The 26,090-nt window shown below is 39.5% G+C and overlaps 1 protein-coding gene across 1 annotated transcript; it reads right to left on the bottom strand.

Annotated features, from left to right (window-relative positions):
* Positions 1-1,521: 1,521 nt before the first annotated feature.
* On the bottom strand, positions 1,522-26,090 carry RRP15 (ribosomal RNA processing 15 homolog). Its single transcript, XM_068405646.1, has 5 exons — positions 26,012-26,090; positions 22,221-22,495; positions 20,216-20,313; positions 19,158-19,359; positions 1,522-3,758 (listed from the first exon to the last, which is right to left on the bottom strand). Exons 1-5 carry the CDS (start codon positions 26,073-26,075, stop codon positions 3,609-3,611), a joined length of 789 nt encoding a protein of 262 aa, XP_068261747.1. The 5' UTR covers positions 26,076-26,090; the 3' UTR covers positions 1,522-3,608.

Below are 26,090 nucleotides of genomic sequence, written 5' to 3' on the forward strand. Positions count from 1 at the left end.
TCAAGCCTTCTCCTGGCCCTCTTACTCCTTACCTCAGCAAGTCTTGCAGAAATCATTGAGCAATTTACAGGGGCTGGAAGTGAACAACGTTGATGACTGCTCTGTGTGGATATTAACTATGCCAGGACTCATTTCACAAGAATGAGGAGTTTGTCATTTAAAGTTGTGCAGTGTGTTGTGTGCCAGATGACTTCTGCCTTCCTCCCTGGAGACAGCTACTGAGCCAGCTCTGAGCAGATGCGGCCTTACAGACCACCTTCTTCTGGAAGCATCAGATAGTCAAAACACTTTTATGGCCTCTAAACAGTTCACTTCTCTCTTTAAAACAAAACACACACACAAAAAAAGCCCTATCTCCACTAGGAAGTGGCAGGGGCCCCAGGCAGCAGCTTCCAGCTCTTTTGTTCTGCTCAACTTGTGAACCCAGGAGAACCTGCCTCACAGCTGCAGAAGTGGGAGCTCTTCCCTCCATGCTAAAACACGGAGGACGCTGTGGTGCAGTAGCATCAGGCACAACAAGGATACTCCACCACCACTCCCAAAGTGTTCCCTAGCAGAAGGCTGAAGAAAAGCAGGAAGAAGATGGTTCTTTTTTTTTTTTTTTTCCATTGGCTTTCCTTGCTGAAAAAAGTTAGCACAACTAATGTGAAGAGAAATTAGACCCGAGGATGAGAGACATGGGAAGAGCTGACCCTGTGCCTTCTCTTATTAAACAAAACTTTGTTGCTTTGCATGCAATCCATAGAATATTAAACTCTACATACTCTGGAGTTGGCTTGAAGCCTAACAAAACTGGAACCACCCCATCCTTATTGGCTTTATATAGATAGGTACAGAAATATACAAAGTTGAGATGATTCATGCTCTCTGGAATGAAGGGCAGCAGCACAGCTTTGCTTAAGCAGAGATATTCATGGGAGCAGGCAAAACAGACCGAGTACTCTGATTGCTGGGAAAAGCCACTAAAGGTTGTTCTTGGTAGCTATCGAAAAGAACATTACTGAAAAAGTGGGTAGGGAGGCAGGTAGGGCAGCCAATCCCACAGCTGAGAGAGGAGACTGGAAGGTGTCTGGGATAAACAGAGTTTAGCTCTTCTTTTGAATTGCTAGTCAATTAAAACAAAACTTGGGAAATAAATCATCCACTAAATGCCTAAAATTAAAATATAGCGCTCCCACCTGCGTAAAAGTCTCGAGCTCATTTCTCTTTTGGAGGCAGTTACCAATTTAAGTTATCTGAGGAGTTTCTCTGCATATGGCACAACCAAATGACATGGCAAAGGCAAGGTACAGTATCGAAATCATAAAACTATCTGGTATACGTAAAAATCTGAGTATTATGCTTCTTAAAAGGCAAGAAATGCTCTCCATCTGTAAGCAAAAAGTACCGCTATGTGCTCTAAATGAAATGAAAGCTCAAGATATTTTTAGCAATATAGATATATTCCACATTTTTCTTAAAATACACAAGTGACACTGCAGTACTTTAATCAAAACATTACTTCAAAAATGCATAAATAAAACCCATAAACACCCAAGTATTGTAGAAATATTCTGAAAGTATTTTGAAATTTTTAATAATCACCTCAGGATGTCGTAATTCCTAAGAAAAACACGATTATTTTCCAAAAGTTAGATCTCAGAGACTGATGATATCAAACTAGAGAACAACTGTAGATTTAAGGGTGCCGATGTAATTTTTTCCACACAAAGTAACTGAACTCTGCAGAAAGAACACAACGTCAGATTAGACTATTACACTGCTTCATAGACTTAAAAGTCATTGTAGTGTATTTTTGTATTGCACTAATGAGATGCCAGCTCTAGCTGAACAGCTATACAGATGTCTAACCTTCAGAAGCCGGGATAACCATATGTCAAACTTCTGTGGTTTTGCCTCTTGATATTTTGGGTGTATGCTTTCATTTGTGATAATAAATATCAGGCCACAAACTAATGTCTCCTTAGATATCTAATATGTTTAACACTCAAAACAACTTGAAAATCTAAACATTGCTGCTGTTAGCTTTGAGTTCTCCTCAAAGAATTATGCTACAATATATACCAGATGAATAGGCTAGGGATAACACAAGCATTGCCAGTTGTTAGGATGGGTTTCTCTGCCATTTTGTATGTATATTTTTTATACTGCAGTATACACAAAGTTCAATTCCCTCTCCCCTCCTCAATGCCTTTGTTAGGAAAATCTAAGTCCACTGTCCTTCCACCCATTTCAATGCCAAAGACTGAAAATCTGAAAGTCACTCCTAATCATATCTTGCATATAAGCAGGTACAAAGAAAAGTTTGTATGTTAAGGCATCTGTAGAAACAGACAGAATAGTACTGTGTATTTTAAGTATCAATTAATAGGCCCCAAGGCATTTTCTTCACATTGCTATTGCATTTCCCCATTTGCTAAGTAAAACAAACGACACAGCATCAGACAGCCAGTCTGGAACAGTGAAGGCAGCAGAATTCAACCCCGGCCTCTCATTTAAAACACCTTAATCACAATGCACTTCCTTCTGTATGCATATACTTATATAGAATATATTCTTATTATGTATGTTAGCTTCTGCACCTTTGCAAGCAAACAACTGATTAGGAGAAAATGCTGTAGCTTAAACAAAGCCAATAGTGTTACACCAACATATGTCTTCCAAGATTTGGTACTGTTACAGTACGCGCCTAAGAGGAAGGGCTTTAGTTTGACCCTTTACAGACCTGAGGAATTAGCATTATAGCTGACTAAACCCACAGGATGTATCTCAGAGGTCCAGCTCCTTACTGAAAAAGGCCAGAACACCAGAACTGCAAATGAAGCATCACGGAATACGATTTTACGCGGTATTGCTAGAAAAGCTCTCCTTCCTCCAACAAAAACAATAGCAAGGACTGTCCTTTCCTCTCCTACCAGTCTCTTAGCTTACACAACTTCAGATTTCCAATGGAAAACATATACATAAATATATATAAAAATATAAAAGCCAATCAGTAGGGTCAAGTCTCTCTTTTTACAATTATGTTTCTAGAGTTGTCTCCAATCAAACTAATGCTCCAAGACCAGAACTATCACATTAATGGTTACTTTTCTTTATTGTCTACAAAACCTTTCCTGGCCAAAGTAGTAAAGACTCTATAGGAGTCCGGTAACTTTACAAGGTGACGGCATTTCTGTGTTTATTGTAAGCCATTTCTATTGCGAATTGCTAACAACTTTTCAAAGTGCAACAGCGATTTGGAAGTGCAGGCACACTAATACATCAATTGCCATGACTAATGTATAAACTTTTAATGACCTTGGCAAAATCTTTCTTGCATTGGGCAGGTGCCACTATTTTGACTGTACAAAATGTTTTGGAAATATGTTGAAAATTATACATGTTTTGGAAAATATTTCAGGATTTCAGTATAGCAAATGAAGCTATATTAAATAAAAGTTTGACATGGAGGAGAAAACACTCCAAAGTTGTGCAAGTCTTTTTTTTCTTTTTTTTTTTTTTTTAAAAAAGAGATATCCTCCAAATGTTGTACATTCACAGAATGCTGACTTTTTATCCAAACAAATTTAAGATAAAACATTATCTTGAATGATTTTCAGTTTCATTCAGTCACTCTCATCTTCTTGTTTCAGACCTCCTTGTTCAGTATTGCCCTCTCCATCGCTTTCCTTGTCCCAGTCTTTCATAGATGCTCCCATCATGAAGTCATCACGTAGTATATTCCATTCTGGCCTCTCTTCAGACTTCACTTCACCCTGAATGTTTGAGGGGAGGAGAAGAGGGAACAGAGGAAGATGAGATGAATGTGAAAGGCAGTAAAAGATGGAAGCTTTTTACGCAATCAAAATAAAACCTCTCACACTCTTACAATCTGCATCAGCAGACCTACTGAGGGCTAGCTCTTTATGCAAATGGTACACAGAAATATGCAGGACAATCATAAATGACTTGATGTTAATAAGCAAACTTGTTTTAACCAACCAATAAAAGAAATATGGAAACAAAACAATTATTCCTCATTGATGAAACTGTCAACCCTGGGCATAGCTTCCTTTATTAAAATCTTTCTTGGCAATCAGAATGGACTCATGATATCATTTATTAACCCCCAGGTGCTGCTTCATTAGAACACTTCTTGGCACATTTCTATAACACAAATATGGATTTAATAAAGGCTTAAAAAACCCCAAATTTAATATTTAACATATTCTGCGATATGTGAACCAAATCTCCTTTATGTGGATTATTACCTCACTACCTGGGCTTGTCATATGGTACAAAGCTGCCTCTAAAAGAAACAAAGTTGATCTACACTCAGCGAGCCAACACCACCTTACTCCAAATTTCCTACCTCTTGAAAGGAGATAAACTGAGGCCACACTACACGGACTGGTGAATAATATAGAAAAGTGACAGGAGTGTAGTTTTAGGTCAGCACTGCAAATAGTGCTTGGTTGCAGTTCTTCTAAGTGACAGATCATATTTGGGCAGTGCAACAGCTCCATCCTGTGGCAACAGTTTTAAAGAACAGCTTGAAGCTATTTCTACATCCTTACTGTAGGAAAATACTACAAACTGTTCAATGTACTGAAGAAGGATTTCAGTGGTTTAAGCCTTAGTAGCAAAATATGTCTGAGGAACAACGTAGCTCAGTGTCGAGCAGGCAAGCAAAAAACTGTCCTGCCAAAGTGGAACCAGGGGCACTGAAAACAATAATTTACTTTTGCAGGGTCTTTGAAACAAAGTTAATAGAGGCACCTCAGGTGTGCTTTTCCCACTCCCCCGCTCAAAAAGACAGATCTCAACTGACTCACCCTAGTTTAAGTAACTATCACTGCCTGATTCTGTAGAGTGCATGGGGGTCACCTGTTACAGCATCCTCTGCAGATGCAGCTTTGCCTACTAGATGCAAAACCCGTAGTAAATGTATGACCACTGTAGACAATTGTTCATGCCTCTTCTATGTCATGCATATATATATTGTCATACATAGCATATTTAACCTGATGTCTGTGCAATCCTTGGGAGAGAGCAGCATAAAGAATAGCAGGAGAAATGAGGAACAGAGAACGCAGGTCCATCACTGTAAATCTAACACATCGTATCGCACCAACAGAAGTTATTTGAGTGCAAAAAGTCTGCCAAACAAGGTATGTATTTTTAATAGGTAACCAAAGTGGAAATGCTAAATGTGACTTCTCCTGCAGTTCTATTTGAAATATTACTCTCACAAAAATAGGATAACAAGTCTGAACACTTTCCTTCCCAAAAGGAATCTCCCATGGCCCAGTTCAAAAAAAGAGAAACTCTCCAGCTGTTCCTCAAGATGCTTGCACTGTGTTTTGTTTTGTTTTTTTTTTTTGTCTTCACAGCTGCTGTCATTAATGCCTACTCCTAAAAGTAACTCTCCCATCCCAACAATCCCCTTCTTCCCCAAGGCAGTGCCTCCTAAACACTTGCCACACTTGCAGCAATTCACTTCAAATGCTATACCCAGTAAAGCCTGAAATCATCTCAGACCAGGTAATCAATTACCTGGAATTAGAGAGTTACTGATAACATAGGTCCCTAGGCAGACCCTAAGATGTTCACATGGGAATAATCTGTACTAGTGCAAATACAGGTACTCTGTTTTGGGATGCAAGAAGACAGGGTTTGTTTTTTTTTTTCCCCTTCCTTTTTAACTGTATTTCAGCTGGTTTGTATGTTTATCTTTGCAGAGTAGAGAAGGGTCAAAAAGATCACAAAAGTCACCAAGCTTTTTCTTTTTTAATGCCAGACCTTCTATAAATCACTGTTTGAACATGCCACAGAGTAAAATTTGAAATACCTAAATGGAAAAATCCCATCTTCCTTAAAAAACAATAAAATCATCTTTTTTTTTTTCCAATAATAATAAAACCAACAGAGATTCCATTTTTTTTCCCAGTTGCACAGAACAGGGATTTTTTGTTTGTTTTGTTTTTTTGAACACCACAGAAGCAGAAGATTCTTGTCAGCAACGACAGTAAAAGCCTCAGGGTTTGAAAAGCCCAATGCTCAAATCCATCACAAGCTACTATTCAGCAACCATTAGCCCTTCTTTCTGGCTATGTCAAGTGAACAACAGGACAAAAGCAGGACCTCAACAAAAGAGGGATGCTGATCCTCCATAGCATTACCCACTATGTAAGGCACCACAAAGGTTTGAATAGAGTTTTACAACAAGCCCTAAGGAGAAAGACAGAGGAAGCACATCCATGCCTCAAAGATGAAGATTAAATGCTTGAAAGCAAATATCCAATCAATTCTAAGCATGCTCCCAAGTGAAGAAAACTCCATGTTTAATATCTCCATTCTTAACTCATTTACTACTCCATTTTCCCCTCAGAATAAAAACTCCCCAAATCTACTGTATCACAAAACATTCCTGGAGTCTTAAGAAAATAAGCAGCAAGACTATCTGTATAATTAACAATTAGTTCAACTGTAACAGCGCTTCACAACTTGCTTTATGTAAGAATGTTAATACACTTGGGATTTCAATGCCATAATCTGGTTTCATCTACATAAAACAAAACTGATTCTTGGCATGTGAAAAATAAGCCAGCTTTAATTCTACTCAACAGCTTTTGAAGTTCCAGTCAGCTGTTCATCCACATCTCCCACATTTCACTACAACACTGAAGTCCCCTTTGAACATCCCCAAACAAAAACAAAGCAGGCTATATAAACATCAGTGTGTAATGCTACATAAAGTGGATCCTTCAGTAAGGCAAGGAGTGAAAAATTCTGGTGTTGCTTTTTTTTCCTCTCTTTTTTTTTATACATACATTTGAATGGGTTTGTTCTTTGCCTGAAGGTGTGCAACCAATTTCAAAAGGTCTGAGAGGCAGCAGTTAGTAAAACACCTCAGGAGTCACTGGTAAATGGTGATGCACTTATGAGCTGAAATAAGACAGACCAAAACGCAGAGTGTGGTTACTCTAGTGCAGATACTTATTTCCTGGGACAGACCAATAGTCCAGTTGAAAACAGATCGTATAAATAAAAAACCAGCATCTTGCCAGACTGGTGTGCCACCTAAGCTATCACAGCATTATCTCAAGTTTGACACAAGTAGGGCTCTGTAGTGGGGACATACTTCCCAAACCAATTCTGGTTTGAAGACATACCCTCTAAAAACTGCACCAGGACAAGATGAACTGAAATTCTTAGCCAAGTCCTAATAAAACCACCCACCTACCCACTCAAAACAAAGCTTAGGGCTGTCACCTAGAACAAACAGCCATCCCTTGCAGGATCTGGGCTGGAATTGCCTCCTGGATATTGCCTTTGGGGGAACTGGTCTATGAAAGCCCCATGGCATCAGCAGCAGCAGCTGATCAAGATCAAGTTCGAAATCTCCCTGTTTTGGTTCATTTCTTTACCACTGAAAAAAATGTGGAGCTACGTAATTCAGTCTTAGTAAATGACATCACGGTAAGTATCTTCAACTGAGACCTACCAAACAACACTGGAGTGTGGCAGACTGCACTGCCACTCAGGTGGGAGATCGATCCTCTCTACCCGTTCTGAAGTTGTCAGAAGCAGCAGCAGGATACTTGTAACTACACATAGCTGCTTCAGTCTGCAAATAAGTGCCTCAGCTCAAGGCCTTCTTCCTTTGAAAGCTTAAGGGAATTAAGCTCAGTCTGTCTATGTCACAGGACATTGTCATTTTCATCTGTTGTTTCACTGGCACAGCAACATCCTAAAACCAGAGCAGGAAAGTTTGCCAGAGCTTTTCAGAACCCTATCCATAAGCAGAACAAAGTCCCATAATGCTTATTGGTACGTAACGGCATTAAAAGATACATCTTGAAATCAGAGTGCACAGATTAAAGACAGCATTTCACTCCGCTTTCTGCCAGCTCATGTCACTTGAACATACCCCAGTTTCTGCATCTGCAGAACAGCAAACATACGTACATCACGGTAGAGATTCCCCTACGACCTGCATCCAGAAGGCAGTGACTGCAAGGTATTAACAAACAAACATTTTTCAGACCTAGGAATTCCTATCAGCATGTTGGGCTCCCACGCCTTTGCTCCACGTACAAGATGAAATGCCAGAGCTTGCAGGGACATCTCTCTTTACCATCACATACAGTAAATGTTTATTTGTACCAGTCAGGGAAGGAATTTCTAACATAAATATCTCTCAAGCAACAACTTTAAGCCCCGAGAAAACAATTCTAACATGTCTAATTAATTTGAACTGCCTCCCCAGGTTCCTCCCTGTTGCTCAATACAAACATCTAAGACCTTGAAATACAGGGAGGCTTTTGTCACAATGAAGAAGTTAAAAAGTGTAACTGCCAAAACGCATTCTCGCATACATCTGACAATGACCTTCCCCACCAGCCTGCATCTTGCTCTGAATGACTGCTGCTATTCTGTTCCTTATCCCCAAGCAAGTTTGTTTAAACCTAGCTCAAAAAAAACCCCCAGCACAGGCATACACTGGGGCATGTTAAATCTACATTTAAAATAACAAACCAAATCAAAAAACACTTTGAAGAGAGGGGAGGACATGGAAAAAAAGAAACACCAGCATAATAATATCTCCTAAACTCGTTTTCAGGAATACCCAAGCTCACAGGCTAGGAAAATATGTTTCCTCTAGGCTGGGAGGAAATAAAGCAAACTGCAGCTGAAGTATCTAAAGCAGCAATATAAGCAGAAAACAAAATGTAATGATTTTTAACAGAAAAATGATACTTTGGTTTAATCATCAGTGCTGCTTGCAACTTTAATTTGAATTACAGCGAGATCTTGACTATAAGAAAGGTTCCTATGTACACCTGATCACAAAGAGACAAAAAACCACAGATCTGGAAACTAAGATATCCCGTACCACTACTACCTTGAACTTCTGAGTTGAAGTCTCACAGCAACTCACGTTGACTTTGGGAAGCATTTTCGAGCATGCAGAACATGCAAGCTTCACAACAGAAGCCTACCCTGCTGCAGCATAAGTCTGCACAATAATTTATTCTTTGAGGTTAGACTCATTCAATATCCATTTGCATCCTCTCTCTGAACAAGAGATCAGAGCGACTGAACTAAACTGCCGTGGTATATTTGAAGTGACACTATACTGCAGATATCAGCAGTGGCACAGAACATTTACTCAGACCACAAGGTCTCTTGTGCACACCAGAACCTGCACTGGCATTTCTAGTAAATAAATCTAAGAATGAAATTTTTTTACAGTTGTTTTGAAACCTACTGTTCCTGTTCAAACTTCTCTGCAAGTAACGCACTGGAATTATTACTACAAGCACAACAAACACTGATTTTCCTTTTGAGCATAGCCAGAAGACCACCCAGAGCTTAATGACCTGGCATGAGGAGTCTCCCCATCCTCACATCCTCCTCTAGGGTTTACTACAACTGAGGATGTGTGAATGAGAAGGAATGCTTTGGGTTGGCATGCACAGGTTTAAACATGACCTAACCTTAGAGGGGTCAGAACTGAATTACAGAAATTCTAAAAACAAGCATTCATCTGGACTTAAGCAAAGAAGAAAAATCATTAGTATTGTTATTAAATGCTCGGTTGCAAAGAAGAATTGCAGAAAGAACTTATGAGAGAACAGCCTTAGTTCATCAGAACCTCATATATCAGTACTCCTGTCAGAAAAAGCAAAAATATTTTAAGAATTCAAGTGTAATACAGGGCCCTTCTGCATACAGGACACTCTGGAGCTCCTCAGCCCATGCTGTGCTCCAGCTCTGATAACACCCATCTCAGAAATCCTTCTGCTGCACAATGAATTTTACCACATGCTGCTGCAAGACAACACCTGGCCATAGTGGCATTGAGATTCCATTTACATGTTTTAATGAGATGATGAACAGCATGGGCATGCAACACCCAGGAGTTACAGACAATAAAAACTCACCTGAAAATAAGCCTCACCTAATGAAACAATCATCTTGTTAAGTTACAACACAGGTATGAACTGTTACCATTACCCATGGAATATATTCTCGTGGAATATATTCTGTAATTTTTAACTCATGTTCTGTAAAATACCAGACAAAATGACAATGTCCTGAATATCAAGTAATTACGTCACTGTCTTTACAACTGTCAGGCCAAAACACTCGACTGACATAAAGAAAAAAAGGTCTCCAAGGGAGCATTTTTAAGTAGGTACCAAATAAAAATTAAGTCAAAGTAGACTGCAAATCATTACAGAAAAGATATCTAGAAAGAGAGAAATAACTTAATACAGAGAACGTGTTATCACACAACACATCAAGACAGAAGGTTTTCAGAGTATGCTTTTTCAGTATGCCATCACTGCTCATTTTCTGTCATGTTTGGTTTTTCTTCCGCTAAAAACAAAACTGCTTCATTATCGTCATCTATATGCTTTTACTTTCACATCTGCAATGACTGTTTATCAGCAGTTATATTACTGACAGTGAAATTGCTGCCCACCATACTGGCCACTACTATCTCAGTATTCACCTGTTACTCCTACCCTTTCTTCATCTGTAAGTCCTCCTACAGCTTTCATGTTTCATCTACTCGAACGATAGGATCCTTAGAGCAAAGACTGCAGAGCACCTACATCAATTCATTCTTGACATAAAGACCCAATGAGTACTGAAGTTAAAAACAACATATGATCAAGACTTTTGTATTTAAAACAACGTATGTTATACTTTCATTGCTTATCAGACTAAAATTTGTATAGTAAGTTATGGTATTCGAAGTAGTTGAATCATAAGCTCTTTGTTCATAAGCCATGTAAGGTTTAAGACAGCTGCAGTGCTTCATTGGGAATCTTAATTCTGACTTGGAAACAGACAATGTTGTCCATCAGAAAGAACAGCTTTTCATGCTAGCTAATCCCGAGCCTCAACTGACCACAGTCTGCAAAATATTGTTCATCAATCAGCTAGTATTAGTTAATTACTGAGAGCAAACTTATATGGACACCTTACCAGCTTCCATCGATATTCCTAAATGGAAAATAATGAACCAAGAATTTTTCCGTATGAATGGGATTCAAAATAAAGGAAGAAAGGACTTATCTAGATACTTCACATTTCAACCCTGAACGAAGTGCCAAGCAGATTCTCACAAGCAATAAAAAAAGGCTTCTGTCCATCATCTGCTCCTACATTTCTTAATGTGTATTTGATGCAGTAACGAAGACATGATGGAGTTTAAGGATCAGCCTAAACATTACCCAAATCCCCAACATGCTTCTTAGTTCCACAGTTCCCAAACCATCAAGCTGTATCTAGAAAATACGCAGCTACAGCAAGAGTACCTAGCAAAAAGCATCCGGTCAAGACTAAGGCCTTCTACATGCTATCCCTCAAAAGTCAAGTTCTAATGCCTTTCAACAGTCTACTTTAGACAAACATTTTCGAGTCACAACAGATTTTTCTCAGATGTCACCCATTTATACAAAACACTTACGCACTATCTCAGCTGGGTACCTAAAATTTTCTGCAGGTTTTTATAAAAGCTTGCCTGTTGGCACAGTAAGGAAACATGTACGCCCACAGCTGTTTGGAGTATTTTTTTATCCTTTTTTGTAATAAATTAGCAGCTTGCAGATTTTTGAATAATCTGAATGTGACTCAGATTATTTCCTACAAATGATGCTGAAATCGTTCACTGTTTTTCATTATGATTCAGCAAGAGGCATAACAGAGTGAGTCCCAAAAGGCTGTCTCAAGCAAGGAAGGCCACAGTAATGACCAAGTCCTTCACTTCCAGCACTTAGGAAATCATTTCACAGAGTAGCTGATGAGGAAGAAGTGGGGCTAATAAAAAGCCTCCTCTTCCTGACTCAGGATTTCCACTTACATTTGAGTCCCAAAACAAGTATAGGGATCCAAGGCAGGAGGGGAAGGAAAAAAAAAACCACAAAGAACTAGCTTTTTTGTATTTTTATTACTAAGTATGAAATACTGAAGTTTTTATGACTACTAAGCAGCTTGTTTGGCTAAATCTCCCTACCCTCATTGCCCCTGCTTTTACTTAAATGGCTTTTGCAACATATCCTAAATGTTTGCAAATCCAACTTTCTTTGACTTTATATTCCTATAATTTCCCTCACACTGTCGTGTGTGAGTGGCAAACTCATTAAGGAACAGACCATACCCCTCAACAATCCCAGGCCGCTTTCTGAAAGCAGTTTAAACCTGAAGAGGGAATATGTAAACTGCCCATGATTCCATTCCCTTATCTTAGCCATCTGGCTACCCTTTCTCTGCATTTCTGACCCTTCCATCTCCTTCTATGTTCCTGTATGGTTTTTCCCCAACACCTGCAGATGGAGAAAAAATAACACAGACCCCATGCGGAACACTGTTCAGAGTTCAGCAACAAACCAAAAAGAGATCAGATCTTTACAAGAAGACAATATTTGTAATATTAGTAGGTTTTAAAAAAAAAAAAAGTGTATTTTCTAAGCTTTCAGTAAATTTCAGAAACACTCATTAAAAACTGGCCAGATTTTCCTGTAGAAAAAAAAAAAAAGGCTGAATTCAGCAACCCTCTAACCATTGGAAGCTAGAAACAGTTTGACCCACCATTCCTGAAGTCTACCAAGATAAACAGATGAGTAGGTGCCTACAAAGGTCATTTATAATACACCTCTGCTAGTTCAACGCTCTGGATATCAGAACACTTTATACCTTAATAAAACTTCAAAGTTAGAGAACCACTTTTCAAGATAATTTCCAATAGAAAATGCTTAGATAAGGGAAACAAACTGGTTCAGATAGACAAGCTCCACCTAATCTTTCTTAGTTCCAGAGAACATTTTCTTATAAAACATTATGAAATGTTTAGATATATTTTTCTCTAAGTACACTGTCTTGCCTGTAAGTTACGAACAAAGCCGAAAGTGGAAAGCTACTTTTATAAGGCTTCCAACTCAATTTACAAGATAAAAGTCTAATAGGATTTGATTTTTTGTGCTTTGTATACTTACAGAAAGATCAGAAGATGTATACCACAAGTTTTTCAAATGTGGTTGTTTTAGACATAGTTTTACTGAAAAAAAGCCTTGCAACATCATCTGGGAAAACAGAACACCATCATAGTATCCTGTGCACTAATAATCAAATAGCAAGGCAAGTTAGCCTCAAATATGAGAGATGGAGCTGTCTCAACATTGCCTGACATTTCAATCACAAGCCCCTGTTTATATTCACTTACAAAATCTGCCAAACTTCAACTGCTTCAGGCTGAAGCCTTTCACGATGTTTCAACTAAAATCACTTCAGCCTTTTTCGCAGGAAGGTTAAGTTAAAACATTTTGTCTACAGCTCTAATGAGGAAAGGAAGAGACATTTCCTACAGGCATCCATTAAAACCTTGCATCATTCTTTTTTTTTTTGAACTTAAAAATCAGTTAAGGACATATTTTGGAGCTGGGAATGTGTCTTTTGCTATCTCCATGAACATCTTCCTGGATCTGGCCAAGTTATAAACATCTGGAGGACTGTCCTCCCCAAATCTGAGGTCATCACCTCAGTAGATAAGACAGGCATTTAGTATCAAATTCCCTTAAAATATATATCCTCACTTATCACATACTATCTGCATCTTAGAAGACAGCATTAAACTGGACTATGCATGACTCATGATGACAGACAGGGAACTGGTCTTTCTGTGCGAGCAGTTGTCAGGGCTGCTTTCACGTTAGAAACCAGGACACCGGGCTGCATGCTCGGCCCTCAGGAGCAGGGAGAAAAACCGGTCAGGAACATAAAACATGAAGAGGATAAAAAAAAAAAAAAAAAAAAAGAGAGATTGATGGAAACAGTACAAAAATGACAATCTTTTTCCCTTCTTGACTTCTGATCAAGTATCTGAAAAAGAGAGCATAAAGGGAAATCTGAGGATAAAAACACAGGAAAAAGGGTGAACCTAGTGAAATACAGCCATCCCACAGCCCTTAATCCTCTTATCTGGAGTTGAACTCAAGAGTGTCAAGTTCTTTACATCTATTAATCAAATACACATAAAAATACTGACAAAGACCTACATTCCCATGTTAACACAGATGTGTGTTACCAGCTATGGCAACAGATAGGGAATTGAGCTTGTACATCTTAAAAACCTAACACTGCTCATGAGCCCAACTGGCTAAGTCAACATATCTTCCTGTAAACAGATTTAAAGTAAAAATGTCACCATCAAACAACTTCTAATATTTCACAACGACCCTTTACCTTAAAGAACATAAGGAATTTAGGATATAACAAACTAGTGGCAGGCTGTACTGTATTTATCCCTAAGGATAAAAATTAGAATACAGCATAAAATTAGGAGCAACCTTTTGGTACAAAACCAAAAAACTACATTAAAAGCATCAGCTCCAAACATATACAAGGTGACCTTCAAGAAAGTATACACACATTTGGGAAAAACAGATACAAATGCACTATTTATAAAGGAATCCAAATTAAAAGTTTCTGTGCATGTGATGGGAAGACATTTATTAAAACTGGGAGAACACATCTACTCTGGCTGCAGCTGAACTAAATTAATACTTGGCTGCCCCCTCAAATCTGCTGGAATACATGCATGCCTGGTTACTCCTTCAATTAGTTCTGTAAAACCAGCACACAACAGCTGTAGTAATAAACTTCTGCTACTCTGCCATTGTCATTATCACCTAAGAAAAAAAGTTTCCTTTTAAGATTAAAAGAGGTGTTGATACACCTTACCAAATTTATAGAAGTCTATAGCTTCATCCATACTTCAGAAATAAACTATTTCCTACAGCTGCTTGAAGCATCGTTCAGACTACTGTCCCTCCAAACAGGTATATGGATGAAAATAACCTTTTTTTTTTTCTTTCCCCTCCCCATTTCCACACTGGAAACTGTGGAAAAAAACAGAACAACATGCCAATGGCCAGTACTTATGCAGCTGCAAGAAAAAGGTGGCAGTCACTCTCACAGCTTTTAAACAGATCTAACTTTTAAGATGGAAAGCACATTTATATCCCCATCTAACTTGAAAAATTAAAGCCCCCATGCCAGTTCTTGTGTCCCAGCAAGAACAGCAAAGTCAGAAGTATGGTACTCCTCCTGTCCTTGAACAATCTTCAAACTACTGCTTAAAATTAAAATATTTATGAATATTAAGTCTTATGAACAAAAAAAAAATCTATAGCAAACCTGACTCTTATCACTGTGTTTATAAATTACTTACCAAACACTAGGAGCATTTATAAAATACACTTCAGGCAGAAGGAACTTTTCTGGAGAAGCATTTTATTTCAAATCCCATACGAGCAATAGCTGTTATGAAATAGCATTTGTATTCATCTCTGCTCATCTTCCTTCCCACTAATAAATTATTTTAGATAGGTACTATTTTGAGACCAATATACCAATTTTTTCCAGATGCCATCACAACACAGAAAGCAAATTGTACCTCTAAGTCATGTAGAAAAATTACCTTGCAGAATTTGGGTCATGGTTACTGAAGTAGACCAGGAAATTCTGCTCTCACTTCCACCACTGAAATGCTCTGCAACAAATCTGGTATAAGAAAACTTACGAATTGAAGCAAACATAGGTGATTCAGAAAACCATGCTACAAAGGCCGAATTCAAAATGAAAGGTTGAGGAGTGCAGGTTATGCTTGTTACAAAGAATATTTGTAACTTTCATGCCACTTATTTATATGTCACTAGAAAATGTTTTACCACCTAGTAATGCTTTACAGGGAGCAGCCAAAATGACAAGTGAAAAGTCAAGATGAGAACTTCTGGTACTGAATGACCCTGTTGTAATGGGACATACAGCAGTGAGAAGAGTTGAGGCTGCTCTGGGAATGTTAACTCTGAATTTCTTTGTTTTCTTACAACTAAGATTTCAAGACCTCATGTAATTCACTACAGCAACCAATATGTCTATGCAGCCCTAAGAGATCAGAAACTTCACTTAACCCTGTAAGCAAAGGTACTTCCCTAAGCCAACAGCACCCAGAAATTTCTTAAGGACCTAAAGAAAACAGAGGATTCCTGCAAGGATACTTCTGTATTTGTTTTACAGATGTAAAGATGACTTTGGTCTCTAGGGCTGAAAGACAGCATCTCTGATATGTACCTTTTTTAAACCTATAGTTTAATAATGTTTCTTATAGTATCTTACAGGCAGGAAGCTGCAAGATACAACCAACACATACTGAAATGAAGATCTGGTCTGTAAGGATTGTGTTGAACAAGATTGAAAGCTCTCATATCTCCCAATAAATGCTTCCCCAAAAAAAACACCCCAAAACTTTAATAAAACACCCAAACAACAAATAAGCACCATTTTTTACAAAAAGAAAATTATTACATTTTTCTCCCACATTGCAAGGCTTTCAGATAAGGTGGTGAGGGGAGGAAAATTAGATGATCTTACCCAGAGGCAAGCAGCATGTAAAGTACCTTGGAAAAAAACAGGGAAAAATATTACACAAGTCAGCTGGCTCAGCAAGGATTAAGAAATACCTTGATAAACAGCTAATGATATGAAAGGCAAAGCTTTTGGCTCCAGTGCAGAAAAGTAATTACTCCCATCTGGGCACAGAAAACCCAAAGAAGGGCTACAGTTTCAAATGGCACAGGAAAATTTTCACAGCCTTACAGTCTTTCTTTCATAGCTACATTAGGTAGGTGCATACCAAGTAACATTTAGGCCAATGGCTAAAAGTAGACACAGCTATAAAGGACGTCCTCACAGGGCACAGGTTACCTGTCCTTCCCATCAATGCATGAAGCTGATGGAAATAAAGAACAAACTTTTTAAAGTGGTCATGCTACCATGAAATCCCACTGCTACAGATGGGCCTTTACAAGGCATTTAATGTCTTTTTCTCATGCATACATATAGCTGACTAAATAGTCAACCACAACAGAGCTTTACAAGGGGTTTCTTCAATAACCCCTGACATTTTGAAGAAACCACCAAACGTTCAAAAATATGGCAGCAAATCTCACATTCAAAAACCACTGCAGAGCAAGAAAAAGCATTTGCCCATTCTCACAAATATAGTCAAGTCGCCTTTCATAGCACAAGGATTGAGTCAAGAAACGTTTGCTTTCACTGAGAAAACTTTATTCTGCTATTTTTCTTGCTGACTGCTTGTTTTATGTGGGTGGGGTAATGTTTTTATTGTTCTGGACTGCATTTTAATTGATGGCAGAGTGCCTGGAGTTTGGGATTGGCATCTCTTCCATTGTTTTTGTTGAGATAAATAAATATATTTCCCCCCTCTTTTTTAAAAATGAAATACACACCATACACTCAATTGCTAAAAACAAAACAGGCTGCTACAAAAAAAAACCCACAAAATAAACAAACAAAAGCTCTGAGATGGCACAATCAATCTACTAAACTCCTGCTGCAAGGAATTCACCACCCAAAAGCCTCATTCCTGCTTACTGCCCTCTGAAAAACTCTCAAAGACCAAGAAGCAGAGAGATGACGGTGGAGGCCAGCAGTACTGTTCAGTGGCTAAATGTTTGTGTAATTCTGAGGAGAAGAATGAAGATCAGATTTTGGCCTCAACCTCAAGCATCAACAAGTATGAGGATGGGAGCCTGCTAAATGGGTAAGATACGTTCCCAAGAGAAAATAAGGCAGATTAAGAACAGATTGAAAAGGAGTTATTAAAGAGTTTGGTTCAGTACTGAATGGAGAGTCACTGAAGCAAATGCACCAGTGAGAGAGGGAGGGGGGTGGTCTATCCAGGCAGACATGGCTATTCAAAAAAAACAACCAAAAATCCCAAACAAAAAAACAGACCTACAACTATAGCCTTATATTAATGAAAAACTCCAAAATCTGAAGTTTTTGTTCACAAGCAATGTGAAAGCAGCACCTGTATCAATACTCAAAACAGACACTAACCAGCCATCATCTAAAGCATCGCTAGAGCACTTTAATGGAAATATGCTGTTACTGATGCTGCCAAAATAAGACTTTTTTTGTTATAGTATAGAAACATTTGCAATCTGTTTTCTGACCTAGTAATTAGAAAATTGCCCTGCTACAATCTGATACAAAGGAAAAAAAGGTCCTAGTTCTTGCTCAGCTATTGATTCAATGCCTACTACAATAGTAGTTGGCACTGCTATCACTCTGAACCACACACACACATGCCCCCCCCCCCCAAACAAGCAAGCTGGAATTATTTAAGGAGAAATAAAGTGTCAGCACTAAGCTAAATTGTTCTCATTACCCAAAGAATTTAAAAAATACTTCAATATTACACTTGCATGAAAATTGTATGAGCTCTTCATGCCAGGCAGTGTTTCAGCATGCTCCCCAAGCGCACACAAACAAAAAACATATGACAAACTGTTGTCTCCCAACTGACTAAAGTATTTCTTCCTGGCACAGGAAAGCACTTAGTTAACTGCTGTGAGTCTGGGCCAACAGGAGTATTCCACCCACTACCAAGCACAAAGTTCAAACCTGAACACAAAGAAGCTTCAAAAACGTGCAGCTTCTGAAATAGGAGAAAGAGTATGTCTGAGCAACTTGTTTTCAACCCTGAGCTACTTGGTGAGTTGAAAGAACCAATAAAGAGCTGGACAACTTCAACTACACTGTGTCTCTCTTGAGCATGTTTGGAGCAAGTGGAATGTGTTAAAATACTTCTTTCCAAAACATCGTAACAGCAATAAAGCCACATCAGCCTAACACACACAGAGAATTAAGGTAAGAATAGCCTACATATGCAAGATGAACAGCCTCCGTGCCTTCAACAATTTTAAAGAGCCGATAACTACAATTGGCCAAATTGCAATCGTCACAACCCACTAAAATCTAGCAGTTTGTTCCATGGTTGATGCAAAATCCAAGATAAAATCCAGTTCTTCATATTTTTTTTTTTAAACACACAGCTAAACCAAGCTATTTGTACACAAGGCTTGATGTCTTACCAGAAGAACTTCCAGTGTTTTGTACCTGGATACTCAAAAGACAGGAAAAACAGGCTAAGAGCTACTTGCTCCCTTCCTAAGTAGTCTCAAAAAAACCCAGGCACTTGGATCACAGCTGTTCTGAAGAGCAGGCACATTAACAAACAGTAATTATACTGTATCTTGTATGCATTTTTTTCTCCCAGAAAAAAAGCCTACCTGTTTACTTTTTGTGGCCTTTCCAGCAGGATTCTTGCTTCCTTTAGCACCCTCCATGTTTCTTAAAACACTGATGAAATCTTTCTTTGAAACAGATGACAGCAGTTTAGCACGTTGCCTGTCAGAGCTCCCAGCTTTCTTCACCTTCTCATCAACATTCTTTTGGTGTGTCCTGACAGCATTAAATAACTGTACAACACCTCTGGGATGGGGAAAAAACCAACAAAACAAAACAAAGTTCTTAACTCAAGTTCCCTTTACAGAAATTAATTCTCTACCAAAGCAACCAATCAGTGCAGATGCTAGTTGGCTTCTAGCTCCCCAAAATGGTTTCATAGAATCTCAATTCAGTTAAGAAGTAACATTTACTACAACATGAGAGACTTTTGATTTTCACTCTTCCTTCATACTTATTGCTAAGAACCAGTAACAAACAAATTCACAAATAACTATTCAGACCCCAAAGTAAGCATGGTAACATGGCACTGAGATCAGTGCAAGAGTATGTTTCATCCCCAGAAGCACATTACTCGTCCTACAAACAGCTATTAAATTCCTCAGGCAAGATCCTAAGAGCAGCTGAATTAGGGGGACAAGGCAGAGGAAGGAGTAAGGAGACAGATACAGACAGGACATCAAAGTGTTCAACTAGTTCTGCGACACCAAACTACCACAACGCAGAACAGGCAACTGAACTTAAAAAGATGTGGGTCTGGTGAATTCTCCGTGGAGAAGGAAAAACCAGAGTAGTAGAAACAACTGTTCTGCATTTTTGAAGTATTAAATTAATAAAATGAGGGGAATTCACAAAGCACTTCTGTTAAGTATACATTACATTCCCATCTAAATTTTTACTCTTTCATAAAGCTTCTGAAATCTTTTGTTGAACTTGATACTGTACAATGCAGACCTGTATATAAATCACTCTGCTCCTGCTAGTCACTTCTTAAGCGTTCAACCTGATTGGAAACAGATTACCTGCGCAGGCCTTTTCTTCCCCTTTTCCTCCTTTTTTCAATATACATATATTTAAGGAAAGCATTCAGAAAAACTCTTACCTCGTGGCAATCCTCTGAAGATTTCTTTCTCTGTCTCGGTCTTTGACAACATCTGGCTTCACTCGGCACATCATTTCCCACTCCCGCTTTTTATCAAGCTGTGTTATAAATATTGTTACGTGAAACAACACGGAGCATTTGAGAATGCAGAATACTCTGATAGAGCATGTAGCAAAAGGAAAAAAAAAGATAAATCAACAAAGCTCAATTTGGTTTGAGGCTAAGGGGAGCTCCAATGTGGGGCTGGACAACAGGTATGAGGCAGGTCTCTTGCATTGACGCATGATGGGCCACAGTCAAATCTCAAAGAGTCACTTGCCTTCTGTAACAAAAACTAGAAAAGAGTCGCACCAGAGTGATGCCTCTGGCTCAAGACAAGCAAAAGTAGTCTAGAAAAACTCAAATGCTTTCACACTGACTGCTACAGACAAGGAAATTATTCAAAGGCAGCTTTCAACTCCAAGGCTTCACAAGCTGATCACAGAGAAATTTATACATAATAAAATCTTGGGTCTATCAAGACAGGCATGTCGCATTTTGAGCCTTGGGAATTTGACTTCCCCTACTGAATTAATCACAGTACAGCTTTGTGACTGACAGTGACGCACAGCAAAGTCTATAACAGGCAGAACTCAAACACCAGGAAGAGCACCAAGTGCCCACTGGAGAACAACTCCTGTGTACAACATTGGGTTTTGTCTTTTTTTTTTTGAGGCTCTCTGTTTCAAAACCAAACTGCTCCACTTTCCCATTACCAGGGGCCACAACACCACCAGTTTTTTTTTTCTGCTACAATAGGAGAAGACTATTTCCCTCACCTCTGCTTCAGCAGTAAGGTAGTGAAATATTTTTTCCCCCCATTTTAACAATTTAACAGTGTTCTAGGCCTGGTGATGCTGCATTAAGTCTGTTTTACACAAGAAGTTTCTCATGGAATTTCAGAGTCCTTATGTTTATAATTCCAGGCAGACTACTACGAATTTGCAAGTTTATGACCATGTTTTAGCCTTTTATCAAAAGGATTGCCCTATTCCAGTGTTCATCAGCAATAAATTAATAGAAGGCAGGCTGTTCTCAACCTTTTCTAAGAGTAAACAAGTCAGTTTGGGGACCTGCAGCCCATCTCTGCTTTGCAGTACTCGCACATATTTACTGGATGAGAACAGGTATTTAGGACAACCACAACCGAGCAGATGCTGTACTGAAGCTCTCTAAAAGGCAGGCCGTGGCCCAACCACAGCATGTCCCAGATTGTCAGGTGGATAACCTGGTTATCTTATTGAAACACAACCGGTAAGATAAGACATTAGAACTATTAATGTATTTTTAGCCTGAAGGTAAATCAATCACAGCCTGGAATTAAAAGTTCCACTAAAGACACACAAACAAATGACTTAATTGCCAACATAGTTTTTTCTTCTTCATAACAGTTTCAGAACCAGAAGCAATTCAAGGGACAGACATTGTAATAGAAAACTCCTACCAGGAAAAACATCGAGGGGAGCACACAATTCACAACCACATCAATGATTACTTCAGTCTCAACCTAGAGGCCTTTGATTTTGGAAGTTGCAGAATTTAAATGAAAGCAGTTTTCTTCTCTTTCTCCCTTTCACTTTCGATGAGAGAGAACTAACTCAACTTGTAATGCTGACAAAGTGAATTATACCCCAAATTAACAACAGCAATTAGAAAACTAAGCCTAAAGCAGCTGTTTTCACCCTCTCAACAACAAAACCAAAACCACCTTAAGCTGACAGACTGGAACAGTCCTGCTGCCAAAGATCAGCCTGCCTGATGGCCCAGAAAAAGCAGTGATGGAAAAAGCCCTACAGCAGGACTGTCTGGAAAGTAAAAAAATTGAAGCTACTTGAGATCATTGTGGAAGAGAGATTCCAACACTGAGACAGTCTCAGAGCACTCTCTGAAATCCACACTGAGGGGATCTTGCACGTATCCCCATCTGACTGTGACTGTACAACAAAATACTGCATCTATTTCTTACCTTCATTCTCTTCTCCAGCCTTTCTTGTTTTTCTTTTTCTCTCTCCTTCTCCAGTTTTTTATTCTTGGCCAAGATGGTGGACTTATTTTGCGGAATCTTTTTGTTGAGCACTTTTGCCATGGCATCTGCCCAGCCTGCACTTGGTCCAGCTTTGCAGCTTGTTGCCTCTTCAACCACATTGCCAAGGGCTGTGGTTTCATCTTCATCATCACCGTCCAGGGCTTCACCTCCTGAAGAGTAGCTGTCTTCTGGAAGTCCTGAGCTTAACTCAGAATCTAGGGGTAAAAAAAAGGAACAAAAAAAATATCAGGAGTTCTGCTTCTAGTAAGGATCCATCACTAGCTTAATTTGCTCCACAGGTAAATGTTATCCACGTTTAGGGCCGTGTAGTACTTCATGTTGCAATTAATTCCTCAAGAAGGCATACACCACCTTAATGAATTTATTAGAAAGTATCCAGCACAAGTGCTTAAATCATCACTGAGATGAACAAAGTGATTTAAGAGGTTGGGTAAACAGGAAAAGGCAGCCTTGGAAATTTATTATTAGATTAATGAATGTTTTGATGTTTAGGAGTGGCCAGTTTTGGGAAAAAAATATATTTTCCCACTTGAAAACTATGATTTATAAATGCATATACACAAATATATGTGTGTGTATATATATATGTATGGAGACACATATTTATATACAAACTGCAACAGTGACATCTAGTGTTTAAATGCAAGCAGCCACCTGGATTAAATTAAAGGTGGGGGGCATTTCTTACGTGAAAGCAAAATCTACTCAAGGAAAATAATGCCAGCAAAAATAGGATTACCTAAGCGTAATGAACACAGAGGGGAGACTGCTTTGCGAAATAAAGAATCAAGACAGCTATCAGGTAGCTCAAATGAAAGCACTGAGCTTTTCTGGTATAAGTAACTGCTCAAATTCTGGATACATAAATAAACTACCTCCAAACTCAAGTTTCCTTACCATATGCCCCCTTCAAAACAGAAAAGAAGGAATTAAAAGTTAAAATACTGAAGTCTGGAATCAAGCAACAGCAATACAGGTGAGAACAGCCAACTAGACAGCAAATCAAACACATGAAGGATCTACCACTTCCCTCACTAGTCTGTTCAGTGGGTCAAATAGCAAAAATAGTGTCTTTAACGGTGTGGATGACTGACCAGAATGAAACTGGCTGCACGTTCAGGATGTGCTAAAATATGTCCAGTTATTTCAGTGGACCCACTTTATCATGTTATCAAGAGCAGAGCACACAAGTGTCCTGCCACTATTAACTACCATTCCACTAGTATTTGTGCCACCCAAAAATTTTAAATTAATTATGTTACATACAACTTTCAAGGCTGTAAATCAAGTGCTGGACAGAAGGAGGCTGGTTTCTGACACCTCCGCAGTCCCACGAACAAGGGAACAATTCCCCACCAACTCTGAGATATCAGCTGACCATCTTTCATCCATCTACCACTCTCACGCTACTTCAAAAGGAGTATTTTAAAATCACAATGTTAAGTACTACTGAGCCAAGTGCTTTACTTTGTAAGCAATACTGTATCCCGTGAACTACCTTTATCAATCCAATCATTAAGAGAATAAAGTCAGGACTGCTTCACAGGATCTTTTTTCCGTAAAACCATGCAGACAGCTATTAATGATATTCCTTATTAATCAATTGCCTATTTAATTACTTAACAAACATAAACATACCCTCTGTTGCCAGACTCTTTACTCTGCCTTCTCCATGTGCCTTTTTGAACCAGAAAAAAAAACAGAATCACAGAATGTTAGGGATTGGAAGGGACCTCAAAAGATCATCTAGTCCAAAACCCCAACATAGAAGCAAAATAGTGGTGTTAATCAATTTAAAGCAAAGCCTCTAACACCCAGGCACATTTAGAGGCTCGGAAAGCATTTAGTTATCATCATGATAACTAAATGATGATGATCATCATAAGCACGATTATATGTTTACATCACAAATGTGTAACAGGAATACCTACTGAATACTTGCTCGTTATCTATATCAGCATGATTTTTACTACCACCAAGGTGAACACAGTGTTGTGTCACGTTCTATGCGGGATAAATTCTGAGGTTTTTTTTCAACAGTCCTTACTATAAATTGGAAATTTAGAAGCGGCAAATTTGTTCAACACATTCAGAAACTACTAAAGGCATCCTTTGTATGATAACAGTATGTCTCCATATCCTGATTTCCAAATTTAAAAAAAAAAAAAAATTCAAACCATTGCATGTAAGGAAGTAGGTGCATCACCACATCCTGGTTCCTACATGTAAAACAATTTGTCAAGTTTTCACCCCTAAGCCTTGTCCATGCTAGAATACTGATATCTAGTTTTTAAAACAAGGAATTAGCCCCTACTTGTGACTTTTTATACATACAAACGCTAACAGCTATGAAAAGTCCAAACCTAAATTCCACATACGGGTTAGAAGCAACTTCCACAGTCAGCCATAAAAACCAGATCAGACTCAGAGAAAAAGGAAAATTGCAAAAGCATGTATTAGTCTCCCTTACATAATATTTTCTGCCAACACAATAGGAAGATAATGTTGGATAATACCAACAACGTTTTGCTTTCAATAATTACAGAAAGATGAACAAGGCTTCAACAACCAGCTATGACTTACTCTTTAATACATCAGATGACCTGTCAACAGCATGAGATGAAGCAGAGGTATTTTGAAGTAATTTAAACTAGATTAACTCTATCAGAAGTATGACCTGGGGCTCTATTCTGAATTGCAAAGACTGAAGCCTGGCATAGATTTAATATAAAAAGTCCTAATTGTGTGTGGGGGGAAATATAGGTATACATCTCCATACTTTACTCTTCTAAGCTTGCTCAGTGATCTAGGTGTAGACACATACAGTTAAAAACAGCAATCACTCAGAAATGAGCTCTGAAAGAAGCTCCCACACAAGGCTTCCCCTCGGGTTCAGTTTTGACCCTCAAACCAAACAAAACCACTGTGAATTACGGCTCCAGATGGCCACAACCTTGATCCCTCCCAGAACAAAAGAAAAAAAAATATCCAGTTACACGATATAGCTAAGAAGCGATCACAACTAGTTAGGAATGCCCCAACACACGAAGAGGCAAGAACGAGTGGAGAACCACGTGTAAAGGATGGAGCGTGAGTGTGTTCATGCTCCGTGCTCTCCCGGTGGATTACTGTACTTGGCGGATCTCACGGGCTTCCTTCGGAGCAGGAGGCAGATCCCCGTCTCATACGGACAGACAGACACGGGCAGACACAGCCCACCTCACCCCGGAGCTCGTCCAGCTCTGCCCAATCGCTCCCCCGCTCCCTCCCCCCCAAGAAAGGGGTACCCCAGAGACACACGGCAGCGAAAGTTAATTCGGTGGGCCCAGGGAATAATCGAGCTGCTGTCGGTACTCTCCGGGCTAAGCAGACAAAAACCAATAGCGCCAGCGCAGGGAGGCCGGGGCCGGCGGCAGGGAGCCGGCACAGCACCGCGGAAAGGCCTCCCACACCGAGCCCCCGCGCCCCGCTGCCTCCGCCCCACCGGGAAGGGGCTTCGGCAGGCGGCTGGGCCGGGACCTCAGCTCCCGCCGCCCCGCGCCAGCCGGCTCCAGCCCTCGGCCCAGGCTCCAGAGGAACTCGGACGGGGCAGAGAGGAGCGGCCGCCGGGGCCGGAGGCGGCCCACGGCAGGGGCCGGAGAGGCCTCAGAAGCCCGTCCGAGCAGCAAGGGACCCCTTCCCTCTCCCGTTGGGGAAGCGGTGCCCGTTACCACTGTCCGCCTCCTCGCCCACCGCAGCCCCGCTTCCACGTGAGCTCGCCATGGCGGCCGCCATCTTCCCCACGGTCCA

The sequence above is a fragment of the Nyctibius grandis genome, chromosome 1 (assembly GCF_013368605.1).
Source record: "Nyctibius grandis isolate bNycGra1 chromosome 1, bNycGra1.pri, whole genome shotgun sequence".
NCBI lineage: Eukaryota > Metazoa > Chordata > Aves > Nyctibiiformes > Nyctibiidae > Nyctibius > Nyctibius grandis.

Coding starts and splice junctions, on each gene's coding strand:
- RRP15 (XM_068405646.1), bottom strand. CDS start 26,075: ATGGCGGCCGCCATGGCGAGCTCACGTGGAAGCGGGGCTGCGGTGGGC. Junction 22,496..26,011: donor GGGCGAGGAGGCGGACAGTG/GTAACGGGCACC, acceptor TTTTACCCCTAG/ATTCTGAGTTAAGCTCAGGA. Junction 19,360..20,215: donor CTTCAGAGGATTGCCACGAG/GTAAGAGTTTTT, acceptor TCCCCATCCCAG/AGGTGTTGTACAGTTATTTA.